Source organism: Nanorana parkeri, unplaced genomic scaffold, assembly GCF_000935625.1.
Source record: "Nanorana parkeri isolate BGI_ZX_2015 unplaced genomic scaffold, ASM93562v1 scaffold422, whole genome shotgun sequence".
In the NCBI taxonomy this organism is placed as follows: domain Eukaryota; kingdom Metazoa; phylum Chordata; class Amphibia; order Anura; family Dicroglossidae; genus Nanorana; species Nanorana parkeri.
Window position 1 is genome coordinate 1,061,286 of NW_017306690.1, and position 23,848 is coordinate 1,085,133.

Below are 23,848 nucleotides of genomic sequence, written 5' to 3' on the forward strand. Positions count from 1 at the left end.
TTAAAAAAAAAAAAAAACCTCTTCCAATACTCTTCACATTCAAGTCCCCTGAGTTTGTTTTACCTAAAATTACACTATCGGAAATCATTACATGCATTTATGTCCACTCTGATGGGGGCAAGCAATGTAAGGGGGCTCTGATCCCCACTCCGATGGGGATAACAAATTATTATTATACTGAGAGTATAATAATCAGTGTGCTCCCTTACATTGCTTGACCCATGCGGGTGCCCCCTTATATTGGGTGTCCCCATCAGAGTACCCCCTTTTTTGTATTTAATGTAAGAGGGCACTATGAAGAGGAGAATGGATGTAAGGGGGCACTCTGATGCTGTACTTTTTTTTGCAGTGAAGCTGGCCACGATGTGGTACAACTGCATCACACTGTAAATGTGCCTATAGAACCTAATGAAATGTCAACTGACATTTAAATAAAGTTATAACAAAAATTTTTCCAAAAAAGTGTGATGTGCCAAAATCAATGCATCAGCACTGTGTATGGGAAAACACACCAGCAGTTGTGCATTGTAGTGCAGCCACTGGTGTGAATGCAGCCAAAAATGGCAGACCATGGTGCAGACACAGACTGAGTGACTGTTTTGTCTGGACAGCGATTCGGACCTCTGCTTGAAGAAAATCTTGGTCACCAGACCTCCAGAAATGTTTTTCGCTACCCCTGCCTTAGAGGCTTATTTTTAAAAGGTGCAGAAAAAAAAATAGGAACAAAAATCAGTATATAGTGACTAAACCAAGCAATTGCTACATCTTCCCCGGAAAAAAAAAGCATGAATGGTCACATGGGCAACAACCTCACTTTCATGTGTTTAAGAGTAGTCAAAGAATGATTTTTTTCCACACAATTGGATAATTAACCAGAACTTTTTAGATTGTAAGCCCTCACGGGCAGGGCACTCCTTACCATCTTGTCTTGCGACTGTAATGTCTTCCTTATATTGTAAAGCGCTGTGCAAACTATTGGCGCTATATAAATCCTGTATAATAATAATAATAACCACTTGAGTTCCTGAACATGTTACTCCCTAAATTCCCTCAAGTCGTACAGCTTTTTTTTCCAATTACAACGATGTCCAACACAGCGTTTGAGTAATTTGCTCGCTCTCATATATTTACTACAAAATATCATTTTAAAAATCAGCAGACTGATTACATCACAATAGTGCGACTTATGCAACATAACATAAATGGTAAACAAAGTGAACAAATTAGTTTTGCTTTAGGAGTTTTATTTCCCTTTCAACGCTACACTGTGAAACTTGTATAGAGGAAAGAAAAAACAAAAAAACAAAAAGAAGAAGTTTGTGTAAACTGTTAGCGTAAGATTACGAAATGATTAGGCTGGGTCGACGAGAACAGAAAATAGCACACCAAAAATGACATTGTTTACTTGCGTGAGGCAAATGTGGAACGCCCTGCGCTTACATTGACTTGCCACAGGCATTCCTATGAAGCGTTGTGTCACAAGATCAGAAGCCCAGGAGTTGACCGTTCCAGCTCCAGGACTTAGCACTGGACCTCAGCTGTCACTGGCAGCCCTTGGTTACACTATAGGGTTGGCTGGGACCTGAGAAAACTGCTGAGTCTGGGTGCAGTTTAAAAAACAGCCCTGGAACTAATAGCAGCTTCCCAAACGTTGTTTTAAAATGGCTCCCCGGACTCAGTTGATAAGTAAATCTTTACACTAGGGCTGCAGCTAACGATTATTTTCATAATCGATTAGTTGGCCGATTATTAAGTTCGATTAATCGGTTAATCGGATAAAAAAAAAAAAGGCTCCAGTGAAAAAAGGATTTTGTTCGTCAAAAATCTTGTTTCCTTTCTAATTCATTAAAGAAACAGTCAGAGTAATTCTGAGACAACTGGGCTGTCAAAATGCAGTCCAGGGGGTGGGCAACAAAGGAAACAAAATGCAAACACACAGAAAAAAAAGTATGTCAACATAAACACCAACTATTGAAAAGGGTATACTTGTTTCTGAGAAGGGAAGGCGTTCAAATCTTCACGAACACCAGGAAAAAAGAAAAAAAAAAGAAGAGCATGACGTGACTGAAATATTCTTCTACTTTCTGATCAACAGTCCAATTCTCCTGCAGGTGGCAACCAATGGCCTCAGAATTACTCTAACCCTGTGTCCCTTAATGAACTAATGTAGTGATGCCATGAGTGTACCTTGAATATTCATTAAATCTTACCCCATCATGGCATCTATGGCCTGACTAACACTCAAAAAACAGTCTTTAGATGAGTCAATCTAATATAACTTGTAAAGGGTACTTTTAAAATAGTTTGTTTTTTAAAATCTAACCAAAACTATTACTGTATGTACTGAACAAAATATGGAGGTTCAGTGCCATCCTTCCAAAAATGCTAGTTGCCTGCTGTCTGAGTTTCAATGTTGCATCCTGTATGAATGCAGCTCATACAGCAATAGAGGCACAATAAACAAACAGTGTTTAAAATGCACCTGTGCCACCCAAATACCAATATGTTTTTTCCCAAAATGTCCCACATTTACAGATATTCTGTTTACCTTTTGATAGCAACCAACTTTCCTTTGGTCACGCTCGCCGTTACATCAGGAGCATGACTTTTTATTCCCTCCTCCCTGCCTGAAAGCTTTGCTCTGATGGACAGATGAGATAAACAAGAGGACCCTGCGATGTAGAAGGCTCTGCTTTATCTCATGAAGGTCATCTCAGTAGCTTATCAGAAGAAGAAAAAGTGGATGGATTTTTTGTTATCACTGACTTGTAGCAAGTCTTCTTGTGTTAAAACAGATTACTCTGGATTCCCTGCAAACATGCATCTCCACAATATAATGCTTTGAAGCTGTAGCAGCCATCTCAAGCCCACCTTCATTCTCCATCTTAACAGCCTCCATCAGTCATCAACCACCTAAACTATCATATCCCATTTAGGCCTATGCCTAATCTACAAGCAGTAGCTGAATGCCCCTTTTTACTTCTCACATGCAGCTTGCAGAAATTCCAGCAGCCAACATGTAATATTGTAAGATTGAGCGGTTAAACAATGGGTCAGTGGCTTATGCAGTTATAAGTTAATTGAAAGATTTGCAGCTTCTTCACAAAATACATTTATGATGTGTTTCCAAGTCTAAATAGATATTATTTTGCAGTTGCTAAAAGCAAATGACATTCAGTCAGTGATGAGGGGGGCCATGTTTCCACTCCCCTTTCCATCCTCTATGGCTAATGAAAGGAGCAGATGTTTTCAGACACAGCTGAACATTTTAGGGGGGGGAAAAAAAAAAGCAAAGTATGATTTTCCTTAGCATTGATGGTATCACATTAGTTGTAGGACTTATTTTATCTTTCTGGAGAAACTGTTCCGAGTTGCCTTAAGTGCCAATGGGTTTATCGGTATCGAGTACCAATATTTAGGAAATATTTAGGGGAAAGGTATCAAAACTGGAGCAGACAAAATCTGGAGCAGTTGCCCATGGCAAACAATGAGCTTCTCTCTTCAGTTTGCTCAGGTAAGACTTGAAAATGAGACAGAGAAGCCGATTGGTTGCAGTGCAGACCTGCTCCAGATTTTGAAAAAGTTGGGTAATGGCTATCGGTGTTCAATCAAAAGAACAATTACATACAAGTGGGTTTTTTTTATCTTGCAAAGGAAAAACAATGGATGCAGCACAGGAAGGGATCCAGAATGAATGTATAGGTCAGGCCAAAAAAACATTTTCTAGTTTTGGATAGAGTAAGGAAGGATTCAAACAGAGACACAGACAGCCTTTCCCTACTCCATTACACAAGAGCATCTTTATTTTTGTCTGTTTCATCATATTAAAAAAATTCCCTACTCTATTGAAAACGAATACAAAGGTTTTGGATGGACATACACCAAGATCGTTCCGACACCTGGGAAGAACAGTTCATTCCAAGCACAAATGTAAATTAAATAAGACATCCCTGAACTGGAATACTTAAGATTATGATAGGAGTGACTGTCATGGTACCCACACTTTACCAAACACCTATTGTACATTCTCCATTGGATTTGCCAAAAGGGTTTGTGAAGTGAGTGACTAATCAGTTTTTATCCATCCAGTCCCTTGCACACAGTTTGTAGACCAAAAATAAACAAACATACACCCAATACCATATTATAACATGTATGGCAATGCAATTTATTCTACAGCAGCTTAGGACAAGGAAGAGCTGTATGCTTTTAGTCAAGGGGGTAAAAGGTCCACTTTAAGAACATTGGCTTTTCTCGCATAACAAAAAAGAAAGCCAAGGAGTGCTGTGCTCTCTCTCTCCCTTGCCTATTAGGCAGGGTTCGCACCTAGGGAACAGCGGTTTTGCTAGTTTAGCACAAAGCAAGTCACACATTTTTATCAGCAGATTGTAGCCCATTGAAGTTACTGAGCAAACGATCGTGAAACATGCCCAAAAACACAGCAAACGCATGTTTTCAAGCATTTCCTATTGAGTCTATACGGCCAGAACGAGCTGCACTAGGCCAAAAAAAAGCTCACACTTTTTCAAGTGACAGGCATTTTGCTTACTGCAACAAACCACTCAGATGTGAACAGGGCCATAGAAATGAATGGGATTTGGGGAGGGCATATTTAAGGTTTTATAGGGCAGAGAACGCGCTACAAAATGCTCAGTGTGAACCAGGCCTTCAGACCAAGCAAATATTCACTTTAGAAGGAGGACCTAAGTTGACCTGAGGTGCAGTCAAGCCAAAACATTTTTCTGTTTTTAGATTTTAATTGCAGTTTGAACCCTGCAAACTGACACTATCGGTTCTGATGACCTTTGCACTAGGAAGTACACAGATGGGAAATCCAACATTTCTACAGTATTTATGGGAACAGAACGTGAGGAAAAAAACATTCCAATGGAGACACCTGTTTGAGAGGATTTCTCTTCACTATGGACAGAGTGCTACTCACTTCCGGCCATGTTCCCGATATAGGAAGTAAATGGAAATCGTCATAGGGGTTGTAAACTAAAAACAAATTCTGGCTTTAGATGGAGATTAGAGTGGAGGTTAAAGTCCCATTGAACCTTCAGTTAAACTTCGCTATATACATTATGGTGCATCAAAACAATACCTATTTGTTTTCAATGTCTTATGGGTCATTTTCTTTCTAAATCTGGCTGATTTTGAAAGATTTAAAGAAAACCAACCTACAAGAATATCCCTCTGCTTTATCCCTCCCCCAAAGCAGCATTTACCCTGAACTTTACTGACTGCAGCCTTACCTTCAGTCTTGCACAGTTGTACAGTCTCTTCACCTAAGAAACTGCTCAGTCCGATTTACCTTCCCACTGCAAGCTTCACTCCCTGGCTGGAGGTCATCCAGCATCATTTAGCACTTTCTTCCCCAGCTGATTTGTCCCCGATCTTCCCCTTTTATTCACTGTATTTCAAAGAGGGACATACCACCAATGGAGCAGAGAAGGAGGCAGCACTCTTCGGACTAGTATAAGTTTTTATGAGCACTTAACCCTTGCATTGCGGGGGTTCTTTAACAAAGTAAATAGCATCCATGTTGATAAAATGACAGTTCTATCCTATTCTGTGCCCAGCTCTAACATTTGAAAAACAAGGGTAAAAATGTAATATGTGCTTCCTTGTAACAATGATGTTTGGGCCATTTGATACTGCCACCTCCTGAATGCAGGGGGTTTTCTTTTTATCCCAGTGGGATTTTCTATTGAAATACCACACCACAATAGTCCCATTCATTCCAATTGTTGCGTTTGACAAAGTTCACCGCCTGTCATGCTGTATATTTTTTCCTGCGATTCAAAGCATTGTGGCCATGTATACAGCACTGTATGGCCACAGTGCTACCATTGCAGAGGGCAGTAAAAACGCACATCAACCATGCAGTTTTATCACCCATGTGAACCAGGCCTTAAAACAAGAGTTCTGCAGCAATGGGCAAAGTGACAGCGCCTTAAGGTTGCAATAAACAGATACCTTATCAATGGTGACACGCAGAACCTGCTCTGACAGCTAAACTAGTCATTGGCTCCTATTCTGCTCAATAATCCGATACTCAAGATGTTAAACTGCTAGGAATATCAGACTGTGCAGAACTGATCCCTCTTCTGGATATTTACTCTACATGTTGGTTCTCGTCACTGTAACACATACTAGAGGACAAAATAGTGTAAAATTTTAATTGGTGTTTATTACAGATTTTAATTTGGGACGAGAGGGCAACAATGGCACTCGCAGTCTAATTAACAGCTTTTTTTTTTTTACAAGAGGGAAGGCATACCTCTACTGACCAACTTAATCATATCCTACTCCTTCTGCACTATCCTTCCCTTCAGGGATTACAGTATTAGTAATAGGCCTCGTTCTATCCAACATGTGACACAAGATGAATAAATGAAGGCTCATGATTAGTCATGTGGCTTGCTAGACAATAAGATGTATAATGAGCGTCTAGCAGTGACCCATACAAGAAAGGCTGAGAAATGTGTAATTCAGTACAGGGAGCCCTCAGTCTCGCATCTCATTTACGCATAGACTAACATTTTCACTTTAAACTTAACCTTGTTTGCCCGTACAGTAAGTCAATAAGCTGGCACAGTGTGAGAAGATCTCAGCTTACAGCCAAGGGAATTTTAGCTGTCTAGTACATGCAAGTTTGCTCTGAGCTATCCCAATGACTGTATTCATGTATATTTGAACAGGAATGGACAACCGACAAAGTGGGCGAGGGCCTAAACCACTAGGTGGCACTATCCAAATAGCCTGGGTGTACTTCCTACCTCTAGAAAACAAAATGGGGCTAATTTATCATAGTGGTCCTGTATTCTGCCAAAACAAACCTGACGCAAAACACAGAACTCAGGAGCAATGTGCGACTAAATGATACAATCTAGTGTTATATGGGTTCATGAATGTGTAAAACAGCAGGTCGCACGGTTATTCATTTTGGTCAGAGAGCGCTTTTAGAAGTGCGGCTGGTGAGAGTGGTTTATGAGAGAAGATTTGAGACTGGGGAGGAGAAGGAGAGGGACAACAAAGAGTAATGAATGGGGGTGGGCGAGATAAGAAGATTCGGAAGATGGGGGTTACACGAGAGTAAAAAATGTTTACTGAAAAAGTGTGAAGCAGCGGAAAGATGATTTCAGGCCTCATGCACACAAGCAGGCTGCGGGTTAAGCCCAACGGATGTTATCTGTTAAGTATAATCAACTTTATGCTTCACGGGGCTTAGTCGCATTTTGCCTAATAAAACTGGGCTAGTCGGACCCAGAACGCAGAAATTTCTATTTTGGGTAAACTGACCTAGACTGAAGGCACCTAGGTGTGCATTCAGTCATAGAAAAGCATGACATGAATCTAGGTGCGTTCAGAAATGAGCTGAACTCAACATTTTTGTACGTAGCGTGCATGAGGCCTTATGGGGCAGAGGCACAGCGTAGAAGGATTAGAAATGAGCTCTTAATCCAGTCTTTGCAACTGTTACAATAGGAAGAAGCAAATGCCCACAACATCTCCTCTTGCTGTTTGCTAGTGCACAGTTTATGGCTTCCCCGAACTACCAGAGCATAACCTCTGACTCTTTAACCCTTTCACATAGCAGTCACTGACATGGGAAGTCAAAGTTTAGACAGAAAGGAGAAGGGTATGTAGAGCGGTTTTCCACAGGAAGGGGGCAAAGGAGTGAGAAGACAGGATAACACAGCCGGCACTATTTTAAGAAGTCCTCCTGAGGACTTCTTAACATGCAACTGTTCTGTGTAGAATTTCAGATGCAGAGGACTGCCGCAGATCTAACACAAGTGTGTGGATTATGCGTCTTGTCGCTATTTGTATCCATCTAGTTACAAATACTTAATTGTCGCAGCGCTGGTAGTAAAAAGGACGCAAATGCGGATCATTTGCACTCATTTTAAAAGCTGCAACTGCAAGAAAACAGTTCCAAACCCTTTGATAAATGTCCCCCAATGATTTTACTAGGGATGCACCGATACTTGTATCGGTATCGAGTATTTGGGCGAGTACTCTTACTCGCCCAAGTGCTTCGATGCCTAGCCCGATACCTGAGCTTCCAGTATCAGGAAGCCTGGCAGCGAGTCATTACATGCTGCCCGGCTTCCCGATTGGCTGGGATTAGCACCACACATTGTATTCTACAATGACTAAAGCTTGGGTTTACATGGTTAGATTAGGAAAAAAAGTTTTATAGCATTTGTTCAATTTTCTAAATCGTTAATTATTTTTCAAAATGTATCATTGATTATCAAATCAATGATACATTTCTGGGGGAAATAATTTAAGAAGCAGGATGCAACTTTTTTCAAATGAACAAATTACAGTTAATGTGGTTTTCATTTAGGAAACTCCATTCATTCCAAAATCAAAATTTTAAACTCAAAAGAAATTTTGAATGACAATTGGGATGTCTCCAATTGCATTAACGAATGTTCAGATTAGATTTTTTTTTTTTTTTTTGTACGAACATTCATACAAAATTCTAACCTTTTATACCCAGTTTAAGAATGTATATTCCAAAAGCAAAAAGTGTAGAATACAGATACCAAAGGAGCAAAGAGAAACTGACTCCAGAGAAACTTGGAACAGGCAAAAACTACAAGTGTCCCTTTAAACAAGACTGTGTGTCCTGTTTGTGTATTGCAATCCTTGGAATATCACACATATATATAAAAGGAAAAATACATAGTGAATACTATTCATCCATTCTTCCTGACAGATTGACAGAGAATGTATTTATTCATGCAACGAGGATACAATATACTGATCAGAGATGTTCAAGGCCGACACAAGAACACAAAAACAAAGCACTTCTACGAGTGCAACTCTAGACACACGATTTATATAGTCGCAAAATGCATTTAAAAAATGCCACCTGAATAGAAAGGCATCAAATATTGCATTTAAAAATGTATAAAGAATTTCTTGGCGTGTACAATAAATAAGTAAAAATCGTCAGTCCTTTATATGATGGGAAAGGAAAGGCAATACCAGACTGTAATGGTTTTAGAATCCTTGCCAGTCAGGCAACACAAACTGCTTATGAAAGAAGAACCTTCTACCTCCCCTCCCTGGGGCTACATGTACAGATGAAATTCCAGCACACAGATAATAAAACTCTCCAAGGCAGATATCTTTCAGCCTCAGCGCAATCCAGGGACCCATTTTCAAAACTACTGAACACAGTCTGAGAATGTAGAGTGAAAGTTTGATGGGGGGTGCCTGAAAAAACAAAAAAAAACACATGCATTCATGTGTGCCTCACTTTTAGAATGGGAAATTATACTCAGAGTCTGCAACACACCTCAAAAGAAAATTATTGAGGTTATGTGATGTGGTTAACTTGCTCTAAGATGTGCTCATCAGACTAATGCCAAAGTGAGAGTATTATGGTGTCAACTGTTCCATCACACCCACATTTAAGCCAACCATTGCCAGGAGTAAAGCTGTAGCCATCATTATGTGAATAAGACTGGCAACATTGAGAGACTACAACAAAACTGTATGTTATGCTGTAACATACAGTTACATACATGGGAGGTCAATGCATTCAGATACACCAGCAGAGATGTCACAGGAAGATCAGAATCCCCACCAGCAGACATTGGTATTAACATAATCTTGTCTTTCATTCACATAAAGCAACAAGAATCATGAGCCGACACGGTCGGACCTCGCAGGATTCAAGGCAGATTGATGCATTCATTTTCCAGAAGCAACGGTTTTGAATAGTCTTTGCAATACACACAGGTAATAAATACATTTAGACAAAAAAGAGAAGAGTCTGCAACCACTATATTGTGTGCCGACCAAAGAAGTTACTTCAGACCAAATATATTGAAACAAAATAAAGTATCAGCGCATGTGTGTATTGCACCACATCCCAAAACCTATTAAAATTATGACAACGTTGTCATGTCACACACATACAACATGTTTGGTTACAGACCTACACTACATGTTCCTGGAAGGGACTTTTGAGTGCATGGATTACTAGTATACCTCTGGGGAATCTCCTTGTGTGTTTAAAATAAATACATTTACCCAAATAATGACTGCAGCTGTTCGGCGGCAGTCACTGTTCAGCCCGACTCCTGTGACAAAAGTCAACGCAAAATCAATTCTTTCAAAGTGCCAACACTGAAAATAAAGTTTGGTATTGCGTTTTACTTTGGGCACTGGAGTTTAAAAAAACGTTCAGCATCACTACCTTAGGCAAAATAGGGTAAAGCACATTCAAACATATAATCAATCATACACACAATCATACATTCATAAACACACACTTCTAAAAAAAAAAAAAAAAAAAAAAAAAAAAGAAGAAAAAGGACACATCACAATAATACACATAAAAGTTATTAAATTGCTCCTTCTCCTGCTTACCTGTTTTGCAGGGAGGGGGCTGCAACCCTGGGGTCCAGCGAGGCACTCTGGGATTATACTGGAGGTACAGTGGAGGATCAGTGTGATCTGCATCTCTGGCTGATGCAGACCATACTAATGGCTCCTTCCTGTGAGCGAGCGATTAGTATAGACTGCATCAGCAAGAGATGTGGATCATACTAATCCTCAACTGGACCACCACGGGAGGATTTTCATTTAATATATTGCAAGTTCTGCAATATATTAAATAGGATCCAGGCACCTTCCAGGTTTAAAGATGTGAATGATGGCGGCCATCTTCAAAAACGTAATAGGACGCGGAGACCAGTGGGACACTGGAGGCCCACCACAACCAAATACTAGGCTTGCATGCCACCAGTGTATCCTCTGCATACCCTCTGTGGCATGCGAGCCATAGGTTCGCCATTACTGATCTAGGAGGTCTTTCTGGCATAATGGCTTTGTATTTGTCTGTATCTGTTTGGTTGTTGGTATCATTTAGGCTCTATGTCTAACATTAGTGCATCACTCCCATAGAAGAGGACCCTGCAAGGTCCTAAAACATTGGCTTGTGGTTCCTGTTAATATATTGACAATTTTGCTCTTTGTTCACATAAAGCAGAGTGTTGATGAAGATCCTCATTTTCTAGGATTATATAATAGTGCCATCCACCAATTCCATACAGCACCCTGCAGAAACAGTCGGCACGCCTGTAACATGCAACAACGTGGGGGTTCATTCTAAATAGACATCAGGATTAAGGTGCCCACACACGGAAATCCCGTGATCGTACGATTATCGGAAGGTGTGTGGAAGCCGTGCGACCTCTACTACTGTAAGGTTGCACGACTTATCTAACATAACCTAGGGAAAACAGTTTTTTTTTTTAAAAAAAAATTTTCGGTACTTTTTTCATTATATAGTAAATTAACATGTTCGAAAACCCGCCGAGAATCGTACGATTTTCGGCGGGTGTGTAGCATGTTCGTAAGATAAAAGCCGGGCGGGCCGGTGTGCGCAAGCGCACACTGCCCGTTCAGCATTGCGGTTAGCGGTCCATTATTTTCTGATCAAAAGATGCTGGACAGAAGGCTGTCAGAGCCACGCATTTCGGCCAGTTCATCAAAAACTCATCAAAATTTGCATAATGCATGGCCAGCTTCAGAATAAAACAAATCGAATTCATATTATTCATATGACAATATCAACAAAGTTTTGACATTTTTGCTGCCAAGATCAGCCAGAATACATTTAGACGACAAACTGAGGGAAACATGTCTGAAGCACGTACACACCCTGTCTCTAGAGAACAAATTTTAGAGGGCGTATCCTTCTTTTTGTAGAATGGGCACATCAATTAAAGGTTCGAATACATATGGAAAGCTATTAGCCTTGAAAGGAAAAATATGAGTACAGAAAGAAAAATATACACGTACAGAAGCACCAATTTCAAACCAACCAAAATGGACTTCAGCTGTTGTCAAGTACCATCACATACTATAAATGCAAGTTAGGTAAAGCTGGGTATAAATGGTTATATATTTTAATTTTTTCTGTTCAACCCACGGACTGAAGAAAAAAAAAAATATAGAACAGATTCTTCCATTAACGCTTGCGAGCTCTGTTGGACGAATCCCCTGCCATTTCCTTTGAATTCTGACAGAAGCCAACGGCTGCTGTCAGAATGTCCAAAAGGAGCTAGCAGCTCTGGCTGGTCAAGAATTTTCCAACCGGCTGACCGAGGGATGTCAGGCAGAAAAGTGCCGAAAGAGACACCCACGTAGTAAATTTCGGCTGGTTCATCAAGAACCGACTGAAATTCAAAACTTCTATACTCTGCTTTAGCCATACACCAATTTGTTTTGTTCAGCATTCCATTAGAGTAGGGGTGGGCAAATTGATATGGAATTCAGGAGCCAGTCTGTTCAATCCAGGAGCCAGCAGGATTGTTTTTTTTTAAGACGCCAGCTCCATTGACAACTAAAGAAAACCTGAAAGTTAGGCGCCAGCTGTAATTTTTAAGGAGCATTGGCTACCTCACTCCTTGGATTTGGTTCAGCCTTGCATTAAAGGAGAACTATGAGATGAGTGATTTTCCCTCAGCCTCATAATCCGAGCCGACCTGTGACAATGAGACTGTCACAGGTCGGCTCAGTAGATCGGGAAGTGAGCGGACACATAACGGCGCTCACTCACTTCTCGTTCTATCCGCGCAGAGAGCCGTGTATCACTCACGGCTCCCTGCAGGGATCCCCCCCGTCCGATCCTCCAGCGCTGACTGGCGGAACGGACGGGGCGGGTACAGCTGGCTCTGCCTCTATATAGGCAGAGCCAGATGTCACTCACGCAGCTGGGCGGATCCAGACATAATTGTCGGGATCCGTTCCTGCATCTCAGTATACCGCGAGCTATAGCTCGCGGTATACTGAGTTTTGGGTGACAGGACGACGCTAGTTTGTGTCCTCCCGTTACCCTTAGGAGAACTATGGGGAAAAGCCCTAACCCCATAGTTCTCCTTTAAAGAATGTATTTTATCTTATGTTAGCATCACGCATGTGTTTTAACTTGATAACACATTCCTAAGTAATTTGATAAAGTCATTTAAAGCACTGTAATAAACCTCTTAGATTTGTCCAATTTCATGTACAATCCTCTTGCATGTTACAAACGACACCTCCCTTCAGGCTGCTTGTACCGATACTGGCTTTATAAAATAAGCAAGCTGAAGAGAACAGAAGGGTTGTTCTAAGCCAGGAATGGGAAGTGATAGGTTATAGTACAGATAAGGCATTTCTCATCTTAAGAACACCGGTTACTAGCCAATATACAAACTGCAAACTACTACGAAATAAAGCAGACCGATCAAAGCTTCACAGGCAAATTAAACTCATTTTAAAAGTAAAAATAAATGGCTGCTATACACACAGGAAAATTATACATGTATATAGACAGAACTGAAGTAATTGCCTTGGGACCGATTTTGAAAGACTAACGAGGTAAAATAAGGGAGCTCTAAACCCAAATGGGAAAGAAATTTCAGGTTTTGAATAAGTGGACCTTTACACTCATAAATCCAATTCTAACAATGCATCCCTCTATGTTTCATGATTAGTAAGAACAGACATGTCAGGTGTAAAATGATGTGATTTTCAAATACTTACACTTGCAGAGCATTCACTTCCTGCTTTGAAAGTGCAAATGACATCAGTTTGCCAACGCAATGCACACTGGGATTGCCTTGGTCATCAGCAGAGCACTGCTGGGAAATCTCATGAGATCTCAGGGAAAGGCATTTTCCTCCCCGAGATGATGTGCATGGTCACATGTCCTAGTCACATGTCTAGTCACATGTGCCAGAAATCCAGGAAGTAATAGAGCTAGTAATCTGCCCTTAGTAAACATGGCCACTGTCAGAAGACTGGAGAAGAAAAGAGAAATAAGGAATTCAAAGAATACAAAGCCTGCAATTATCTAGAAGTATGTGTTTGTAGATGTCATTACTAAAACATTTCTAAAAGGTGTGTTTTGTTATTTTAAAGATATGGGGAAAGGTCCACTTTAAGGACCACTGATGATTATAATGCTTCTATGCACTAACATTTGAGGAGCAGCATGTATCCCAAATGCTTTTTCACAGTCCAAATACATTTTCTATTGTTAAATACATTCTTATTATAAAAAGTACATCCCAAATTTAAGTAAAAACAGGAAACCCAAATTTTACGTTGAAACACAGCATCAGCTCTTACCTGCCATGGGCATGAAAATCCAAGTGTACAAACTGATCCGCATGAGATATAGCTCTCTTGGCACGTTGGTGTTTTTGGTGTAAGGAGTCTGTGTCATAAGTTAAACCTTCATAATGCCTAATGTAATTGTTCAACGGGTTTCCATATTGACCTGAAAAACAAAACAGGCAGAAAATGTTCAACAAAAATTTCTCAGTGTATGCTACACAGTCATGTAAAGAGAAACACATGGCCATTTTTGGGTTTCCAGAAAACCAGCAAGAGGCGGTATCACTTAGCATTTCTTCAGAAAGTATGGTTTAGAGCAGTGGTTCTCAACTCGTGGGTCGCGGCACCCTCTGTTCAACCCTCTGTTCACTTAGCATTTCTTCAGAAAGTATGGTTTAGAGCAGTGGTTCTCAAAAGTGGGTCGCGAGTATGCTATTGGTTAATGGTACAGCATTATGAAATATTCTAACATATACAATCTAAGGAAGATGGTGGTATTACCGTCTGCTTAAATTCTTTTACTACTTTAAACTCCCACTGAACCACCAGTAACGACTTTTATTCTATTCTTTGCTAAAGATAACAAGGTGCCAAGGAGAATTTGCTCACAAGGCATAATGATATATCCTAAAACTACAAATTAACATCCATGCACTGCAATGGAATATTTTAGCTGGCTTTGAAAAATCCATTTGGGTCTCTAGACAATTTTCACAGTGGATGCTCCTTTCTCAAAAAACTACTATACAGTTTGTTTTCAAGCATTATTACTAGAAGAAATGTGTACCAATAGTAATAAGCAAGAGACAATGGATCAAGCTGCCATAGCACTTGCACTAACTTTTGGAAGGCGTAAACAATTTAAAATGTTTAGCACTGAGTCTTCAACTCTGAGATCTCCCCTCACGTCCTGTTTTAGTGACCCTTGCAACTGGAGTAGAAAGAGAAAAGATCCTTCCCATAAGGAACGCAGACACCAAACAAGAAACAATACTTGACAAAAGGTTTGGCTCTTTTGCCACACAAATAAAAACAAACTTTTGGAGTTCTGCTTTAAGACAGACTAATGTGCCTTCTCTAGCAATGTTGTAAAATGTAACAATATGGACTGAAAGGACACTTTACTGTAGTATGGTCTAATTGCTGCTGCTGCGTGATGAGAACATGTTCATGGAAAAAGTTAAAAACATCAAGTGTGCTTGAAAATCTCAGCACATTCTGTTTAGCTGAACTAAAAATCAGATTAAATTTAATTTGTCTTTTGGATCAAAAAGGTCTATGCGCTGCTTGACTAAATAAGGGTAACTAGCGTCCTCCAGTCACCCAAAGCTCAGTATACCGCGAGCAGTACTTAGACGCCACAGCTGAAACGGATCCCGACAATTATGTCTGGATCCACCCAGCTGCGTGAGTGACAGCTGGCTCTGCCTATATAGAGGCAGAGCCAGCTGTACCCGCCCGCTCCCCCATCCATTCTGCCAGTCAGCGCTGGAGGATCTGACAGGGGAGGGGGGAATCCAGTCACTCCCGTCACGGCTCTCTGCAGTGACCGGATTCCCGATCTACTGAGCCGACCTGTGACAGTTTGATTGTCACAGGTCGTCTAGAACTATGAGGATGAGTGAAAATCCCTCACCTCATAGTTCTCCTTTAAAGCTGGCCATACACCTTACAATTATCTGCAGATTTTCTGTGGTCAGATGGAAAAGGTGCAACAGATTCCTCCATCTACACTTAACTGTGTGGATGGAGTAATCTCCACCTGGGCCAATCTGTTGCACTTTTACGTTCTTAGAATTATCTGCAGATTTTTTTGTGGTCAGGTGTATTGGCACCTTAAGTCCGCTTCTCGTTTGGCTGCCAAGTACTTCCCCCAACTTTTCACTTCAGATGGCCGAATTTTGCCGCTACCACACACATTTTTTTTTTTATTAACCCTTGCAGCGGGGCTATCCCCAAACCAGTATATTAACCCCCAAATATTAAAAGATGTATATTCCTAGGTCCATATTCTCAATTCATTCATTATTTGTTCCCTATAATGTAATTCCTAGAAGTGCTAGTTATAGTTAGGCTGCATTATGAAATTTAACTTCGTTATAAACCAACCACAAAGAATAGGCTTTAAAAATATGAATTCCTTGTAAGTCACGCAAGGCTTGACACGTTTTATTAATTGCCGTTTGAATCGATATGATAACCTAAAATATGTGCATGTAAGAAAAGCTTGGTTTTCAGACAGTAGAATTCATAACATTGTGAATAAACCTTCCCTGATTAGTAAATAGAAAGGCTTCTGACAGGGAAGACTGAGCATTGTTACGTCACAAAACGTAGCAACTATAGCAACCATGTAGAGCAGGGGTGGCAAACTCAAATTCATCGGGGGCCGCATCAGCAGTATGGTTACCCTCAAAGGGCCGGTTGTATAGGACTATGTATCTACTCTTTATTATCATAGTAATAGTAATCATGGTGTCCTCAATAAAGTTCTCCTGTGGACGATACCAGAATAGGTTCGCCACCGCTAACATAGGGCCATGAGACATGGCAAAATGAGGTGGCTGCTGTGCGGGCCACATTACAAGGTCCAGCGGGCCGGATTCGGCCCGCGGCCTTGTGTTTGCCACCCCTGATGTAGAGCGTTACTTTGCTGTAGTCGTAAGGATGTCTGCCTATTTGCTATTGGTTATTGCAATACACACACTGTTCTTTGCCTCCATGCCATTAGTACATAGGATGTATTAAACCAGGCAACCAGTGTAACCTAACACTGCAAAAGTAAGCCAACTCTTGCTGAAATGGAAGTTACAAGGGTCAAATTAAAAGCAGGATTTGCATTCTCACCGACTTGTACGGAAATGCAAAACCCGTTTAACCTGAACAGAAGCTTGGGGACACAGACTCATACTTACCTTCCCTAAGTTTCCTACCGCTCTGTTTTACTGCTAAAGCACTGAACCTAAGCCTATATCAGCTCCATGATGCTCAGCATTGAAGTTTACACAGGGCTAATGACCGTCTCCCTCACGTAACAGTGCGAGTCTGGCGACTAGCCACTCAGCTGTGAGCAATGCATCCTGGGGGGGAAAAAAGGGGAGGGGGGGAGGTCCAATTGTCCCTCCATATACAGTCACCAATCAGGTGAAAATTCTCCACCTGGCTCCTTCAATTTTCAGACTAAAGTGCATCGGGTGAGAGGCTACCGACGGGGCCATTCAGAGCAAATTCAGTTGTAAGCGGGTGGGGGTTAGCTATCAAGAGAATGTTATTTTGCCCTGAATCAGCTACGTGACAGATTTTCTTTAGTGACCCTAAACTCAGGAGTGAAATCCTGAGGCTGTAGATCCTCAAATCATCTCTGAATTGGTGCCGACATTGTCCTTCCTTTTGGAGGCTGGCTAGTTTTGTTCCCCATGGTGCCCATGTGTGTTGTAAGGTAGCCACCGCTCCAAGGTCACTCCTGTGATGGCCTACAATATCATGTTTAGTAGAGGTTTATCAAAATTACATTTTTAAACCAGAAAAAAAAAAAATGGTCAGGCCAAAAACCGAAAATTATTTTTTTTTTCTAACCTTTTTACAATTTATACAATTATTTTTTTCAAATATCTTTACTTTTTAACTTTACTGCCGGGGGAGTCAGTGAAATATCAAGGACCCTCCAGAAGGAAGGACAGTGTCAGCACCAGTTCAGAGATGATTTGAGGATCAACAGCTGAGTGATGCATAAATAAGATACATTTTTGTTAATAGTTAGGGTACTTGAATGATTTTTAAGATTTAGCTCTTGTGCTTAGTGTCACTTTAATAATGCAAAAAGACGGCATACACATAGAAGATGCCGACTACCTCTTTGAGCCACCGCACTGAGAGGAGCAAAACTGCTCTCAAATCATCAAAAAAAACTCGATGGTTGTCCCTACTACCTCTCTCGATGCAGCAGATGCATTGTCACCTCCGCCTTTCCCGAGAATCTATTCCTATCCAGGACCTGCTCACCTCTGCCACACCTTCTCTCAAGTCAACACATCAGAACCACCAGTGCTTGACCTGGATATCATTATGCCCCCCACCTCCCAAGAGGGATTGGGGTGACATGAATAGTTAACACAACCTAAGATCTCCTACAGTCGAGACTAGTGAAAAGAGAACTATGGTGGAAGTGTTTTTCCAAATAGTTCTCTTAAGGGTCACTGGCGTCCTCCCATGACCCAAAGCTCTGTATATCGCGAGCTACAGCTCGTGGTATACCGAGACCGCCACAGCCGGGACGGATCCCGACATTACTGTGAAGATCCACCCAACTGCGAGAATGACAGCGGGCTCTGCCTATCTAGAGGCAGAGCCAGCTGTGCCCGCCCTCTTCCCCATCCATTCCTTCAGTCAGCGCTGGAGGATCAGAGCTAGAAGGGGGGGAATCCCTGCAGGGAGCCGTGACTGACAGTCATGGCTCTCCGCAGGGAGATGATCGAGCGGTGAGCGAGCGACGGTATGTGTTTTCGCTAACTTCCCGATCTATTGAGCCGACATGTGACAGTTTAATTGGTCACACGTCTGCTCGAACTAGGAGGATGAGTGCTTTTCACTCACCTCATATTTCTCTTTAAGTATTGTTACGTATTCAATATAGACACCCCGCATTGCGCTACTAGCACCCTGCTACACATCATTATCCCAAAGAGCTGCTCGGACACGGATTTCACAAACATGGTTTTTAATTTGTGCTCTACATTGCATGCTTTCTATGCTGTATTATTCTGTACCCAAATGTATGATATGTGTACAAGCACTGTGTTACTAAAACTTTATTATGGGGAAAGAAAGGTTTAATAATGCAAATGTGCCCTATTGAGTTACATGAAGTATAATTTTAATGATTGGCCCACTTTTAAAAAAGGGGGGTGGGGGAGATATAGGCAGGCAACGATAACTTTACTCTTAACGAAAATGCTGAAATCAATGGGATCAATATATTAAGTCAAAGATCTGGAATAAGCATGCAAATCAGGAGCTCTGACTTCAGTGGCAGCAAGCTTGTTAGATGCTGGTTATGGAGAAATTACATCCAGTGAGCCAGGACACTAGCATTTTGAGAATTAAGTAAGCCTTCATATTTCTTTCAGTACTGTTTTCCGTTAAGCTCTCAGTTCCTGGTCTGAACTTCTTAAGAAAGCCTTGTCCTCAAGGAAGGACATCTGTTGTTTTTTCCTTATCTTCTTGTAGCTACTTGTTCCTTTGAGAACTTCCCCTTAAATGATTCTAATGTCCTCTAATCTTTTGTCCCTTGGGGTCTGATCTGGCTCTGTGTATTCATTTATCTTTCATGCATGACAGTTTTTCTTCATCTGTATTCTTCTGTCACTTTTCCAAACGTTTCTCTCACTTCTAAATACCTGCTTTTAGATTTTAAAATGCTGGAATAGCTGATGCTTTAACTTGCAAGTGCATTCCTTCAGGGTAATGGAAAAGCCAAACAAATATATGAGAGGTCAGAACATTTTGTTTCTCTGAACTATGCAAACAATTTGGTTTGCCCTGGTGTTGGACTATAGGCATATGGGTCAAAAAAAAAAAAATCGTATTAACCCAGACACGCCAGCCAAGCTTAAGCATTATGAGCAGTGACCGGGCAATATTGAGAAAAGGAGTTAGAAGCATTAGGGAAGCAGAAGTGATTGGGGAGACAGCAAGACAAGTCTGCAAAGAAAGGTAGCAGAGGTCACAAAGAAAGATGAAAGGCTTAGGGATGGCAATGTCAGCTATAAAGAAAATGGTTCCTGAAAGGTCCTTCAGCTCAGAGCCTACAGGCCTTTTACGGTACATGAATGAGTGCATCACTAACGGCAGACTGTTGTGATGCAGAGTAGGTAGCGCATGATGCCCCAGGATGCGGAGTCTAAGGGCCAGCCCGTATTCACCAGAGCTCCTGATGGTGGAGTAGGATTTGAGTGAGCAAAAGGAAAGGAATGAGCAAAAGGTTGGTACATTGAACAGCAACAGGAATTGCAGCTTTGACAGCCAATAGGGGCTCAGACTAGCTAGGAAAAGCACTGCTTGGGCAAAAGCCTGTGAGCTGGACTGGTTTGAAATAGGGTGGGTAATGAGGAGGAACCACTGGACTGGACCACAAGCTAATATAACCAATTGGCTAAGAAGCTGCGTAATAAATCGGCAGGTGAGATTGGGTGACGCCTAAAGCTGCCAGACCAATGCAAGAACAAGATAGAAGAGTACATGTTGGAGACCAACAAGCAACAGCACAGCCCTTTATGCCAGGGGCAAGAGGTCCACAGAATGTATTATAGAACCAATAGTGACAGTTCAACTGCACTGTTACACACATTCTGGTTCATGTACTTCAAACATATAAATCATAGTTCTGCCCAGTATTTAATTTGAACACGTAATCATCATACTGAAATGCAGCTTTTTAATGACCATCCTTCCTCAAAAAGTAGCATTACAGTATATGTTTTTCTACATTGTGCTGCATTTTTTCCTTAAAAGATCACGTTTGCACAGATAGATGCCACTTAAGAGCCTCTAGACACCTTTGCTTTTTGTCTGGAATAAAACATTCACTGACTACACCAGCGTGCGAGTTACTGAAGCTATGCATTATGGGACTTAATGTCGCAACTCAAGATTTCTACCGTCACGGAACACAGGACAAGCTGCTTTTACCATGTGAGAAAACGTATGCTTTGTGCTGGCATAAAGCGGTCTATTTACTGCTGAAAATGTACCGATAATAACGAAGGCTGCCAATCAACAATGGGAATCTAAACGGTCATATTTTAACAGCAAACAGATGAGAACATTCTGTATATATGTGCTTATGGAAACGCCCAAAAAAAAAGCCTAAAAAAAGGTGCCCATACACTACTCGATTCTCGTACGAGAATCGCGGGAAATCCCACGATCGTACGAGAAACAAAATCACACTGTAAAAAGTGAGACTTCAGCTGTACCACATTCATTGTAACCACACAGAGGTAATAAAAAAAGGTCAGATGTGCTGTGGGAGAACCCAACAATGCCACTATAATTTAGACCACATACGCATGATGGGGGGGGGGGGGGGAAAAGAGATTTCAGATCCAAGTTATTTTCATTTTTTGAATAATTAATCTTTGATTTTTTTTTTAAATAATATTTAAAAGCACTGAAATGCGGTTTTATATGTGACATTTTTATAACAAAAAGAAAAAAGGCAAACGTTGTGTGTATGGTTATTAAAAGAGAACTATGGCCAAAACTTTTTTTACCATAGTTCTCTTTAGGGTCACAGGAGGACATTACCTAATGTGCGCCTGTGACCCAAAACGCAGCATATAGCGGGCTATTGCCCGTTTTGTGCTGATAACACATAGCCTGCAGCTGCTGCAGCATGGAAGCATCCTGACAATACTGTCAAGATGCACCCCACTACCCGATTGACAGCTGGCTCTGCCTCTCCAGAGCCAGCTGTGCCCATGCCTTCCCCCGTCCATCCTTCCAATCGGGGCTTCAGGGACGAAGGGGGGGTTGTGACTGAGCCACCGCTCTTTGCAGGCAGATCGTGAACTGAGCAATCAGCGGTTTGTGATCGCTCAGTTCCCGATCTATAGAGCTGACATGTGAGAGCTTTAGTGTCACACATTGGCTCTAACTATTGTTTAGAGTTTATTTAATTCATCCCATAGTAGTCCTTTAATTTACAATAGTTTGTAAAAACACTTTCTCAAGTGACAAGAACCCCAAACTGCTACATACACATTTTAAAATCCATGGTAAAGGAAATATTAAGGCAACATTGTAAAAACAAACATGCTGTACATCTCTACAATTCACACTCATGTTTTATGCAATTACAAAAAAACATAGACCACCACACACCTCAGCATTACTCTGTCTGAAATATACTTCCCGCACATTCTGGCGGGTGTCATCGCCCTGCAGGCATGAGGTGTGTCTACGGTGCCATTGACATAAATGGCAACCACCGCGCCCCCTCCCTGCCCAAAACGCTGAGAGCCTTTTTTATGCAATCCAGTGCATTCATGGCATGGAACTGTTCCCTGAACACATTGGATGGTGTGAAAAGTCCCTGAGTGTTGCAAGCTATGCCCAACGCCTTTTGCTAAACTACTTAAGCCGCCCACTCTCAAATCTCTACAAAATGATGGGCAAACCTTCTGTAGTTAAATAATGAGAACGAGGAGGGATGAACAGCTTACTTAAGATATCAGAAGTATGCAGAGAACACAGAGCAGCGCTGAATTTCTGACAAGATCACCACGTATTAAAACAGATAAAACTTTCCGTGGTATATTTAAACAGACCAAAAGGGATCAAAATAACAGAAGTTAATTGTTGGGGGTTTACATACACTAACTTTCTGAATGATGGGTTATTCTCCTCAGCCAGTCTTGCAATCCACACTATTACCAGCACTATTACCAGATAATTACTAAAACATTGACGGTTACTTTACCGCTGACTGGACAGAGATGATGATGATCTATTGTCCAAAGAGAAGGCTGGAGGTTGACAAATCACACAACCACAGACAGCTAACTGGCTGCGCAGTGAGGCATGGTAACTTACAGGAATTTAGCCAAGTTTATGGAATACTGCTTTAAGTATATGGAGCAAGTGAAGATACGCTTGTTGGCCTTCCCATGGGACAGCTGACATTTATGACTCCATGTACAGTACTTAAAATGGATGTGAGGCAATTGAAGTCTCACTTGTAGCGTGATTTGTTTCAGGTAATCTAAAAGCTTTCTAGAGAGAACCAATCTGCAGACAGGTCTTCCCTGGTTACTGATAAAATAGGACAATTTAGCTTCCCAAAATAGGACAATTTAGCTTCCCATTGTTGATTGGCAGCCAACATTATTGTCGTCATTAAACTTTTTATTTGAAGGGGAGAAAGAAAAAGAAAAAAAAAAAACCCAAAAAACTAAACCGTTTTAGGCACAGGAATTTATCTCCATGGCTCATCTCTTCAAAGTCATTTCCCAGTCAGCCATCAGCTTCACTTTGATTCATTTTCACTCACTTTTACTCTGGATTTGCATACAAATTATGCAAACTAAGCAATATACACTGTTTTCAAAGTTTTAGTGCCACAATGCAATTTCATTTCATAAGGAAGCTTCTTGCCAGTACAAGTGTTTTGCTTTTCCCTGAGTATGTATTATTCTGAATACCTTGAACAGAAGAACTTGTGTTTAAATATTTAAATCTTATGCACATAACTGATATTTTACCCAGATCTTCTGCACAAGAAACCACGGAGTAGTTTGTACCTTCATGCCTAAAGTCTCAGCATGAACCTAAGCTACTGGGTGGTGTGTAAAGTTTAATATTAATAAAATGGCACCGATTACATGGGTAACAACCTCATGCTTCTGTGAGCAATTAATTTTCCCAAGTTTGGTCTGTTTATTTCATGGAAAACTAATGTTGACTGACATCAGTGAAATAGAGGTCCAAAACAAGCTTTGACACTTCTACATGCTATACAAAAGCATTTATGACTGGAAGACTTAGATAAGCTAATAATAATAAATAATGATTATTAAAATAAAATAGCATGTAGCAATAATAATTAAATAAAAGTTTGGTTGATTTTAAATCCATGAAACTAGTTAAAATGTCTAACAAAATAAAAAAAAAAATAAAAAAAAAAAAAAGGACAGTTTTAAAAGTTTGGGCCTGA

At 40.9% G+C, this 23,848-nt stretch overlaps 1 protein-coding gene across 1 annotated transcript in view; it reads right to left on the reverse strand.

The window, feature by feature from the left end:
- ADAM10 (ADAM metallopeptidase domain 10) overlaps positions 1-23,848 on the reverse strand; it is a 161,328-nt gene that overhangs the window by 67,894 nt on the left and 69,586 nt on the right. The window contains exon 2 of the mRNA XM_018559924.1: positions 14,149-14,299. Coding sequence (XP_018415426.1) covers positions 14,149-14,299 — 151 coding nt within the window. The remainder of the gene's footprint in view (positions 1-14,148; positions 14,300-23,848) is intronic.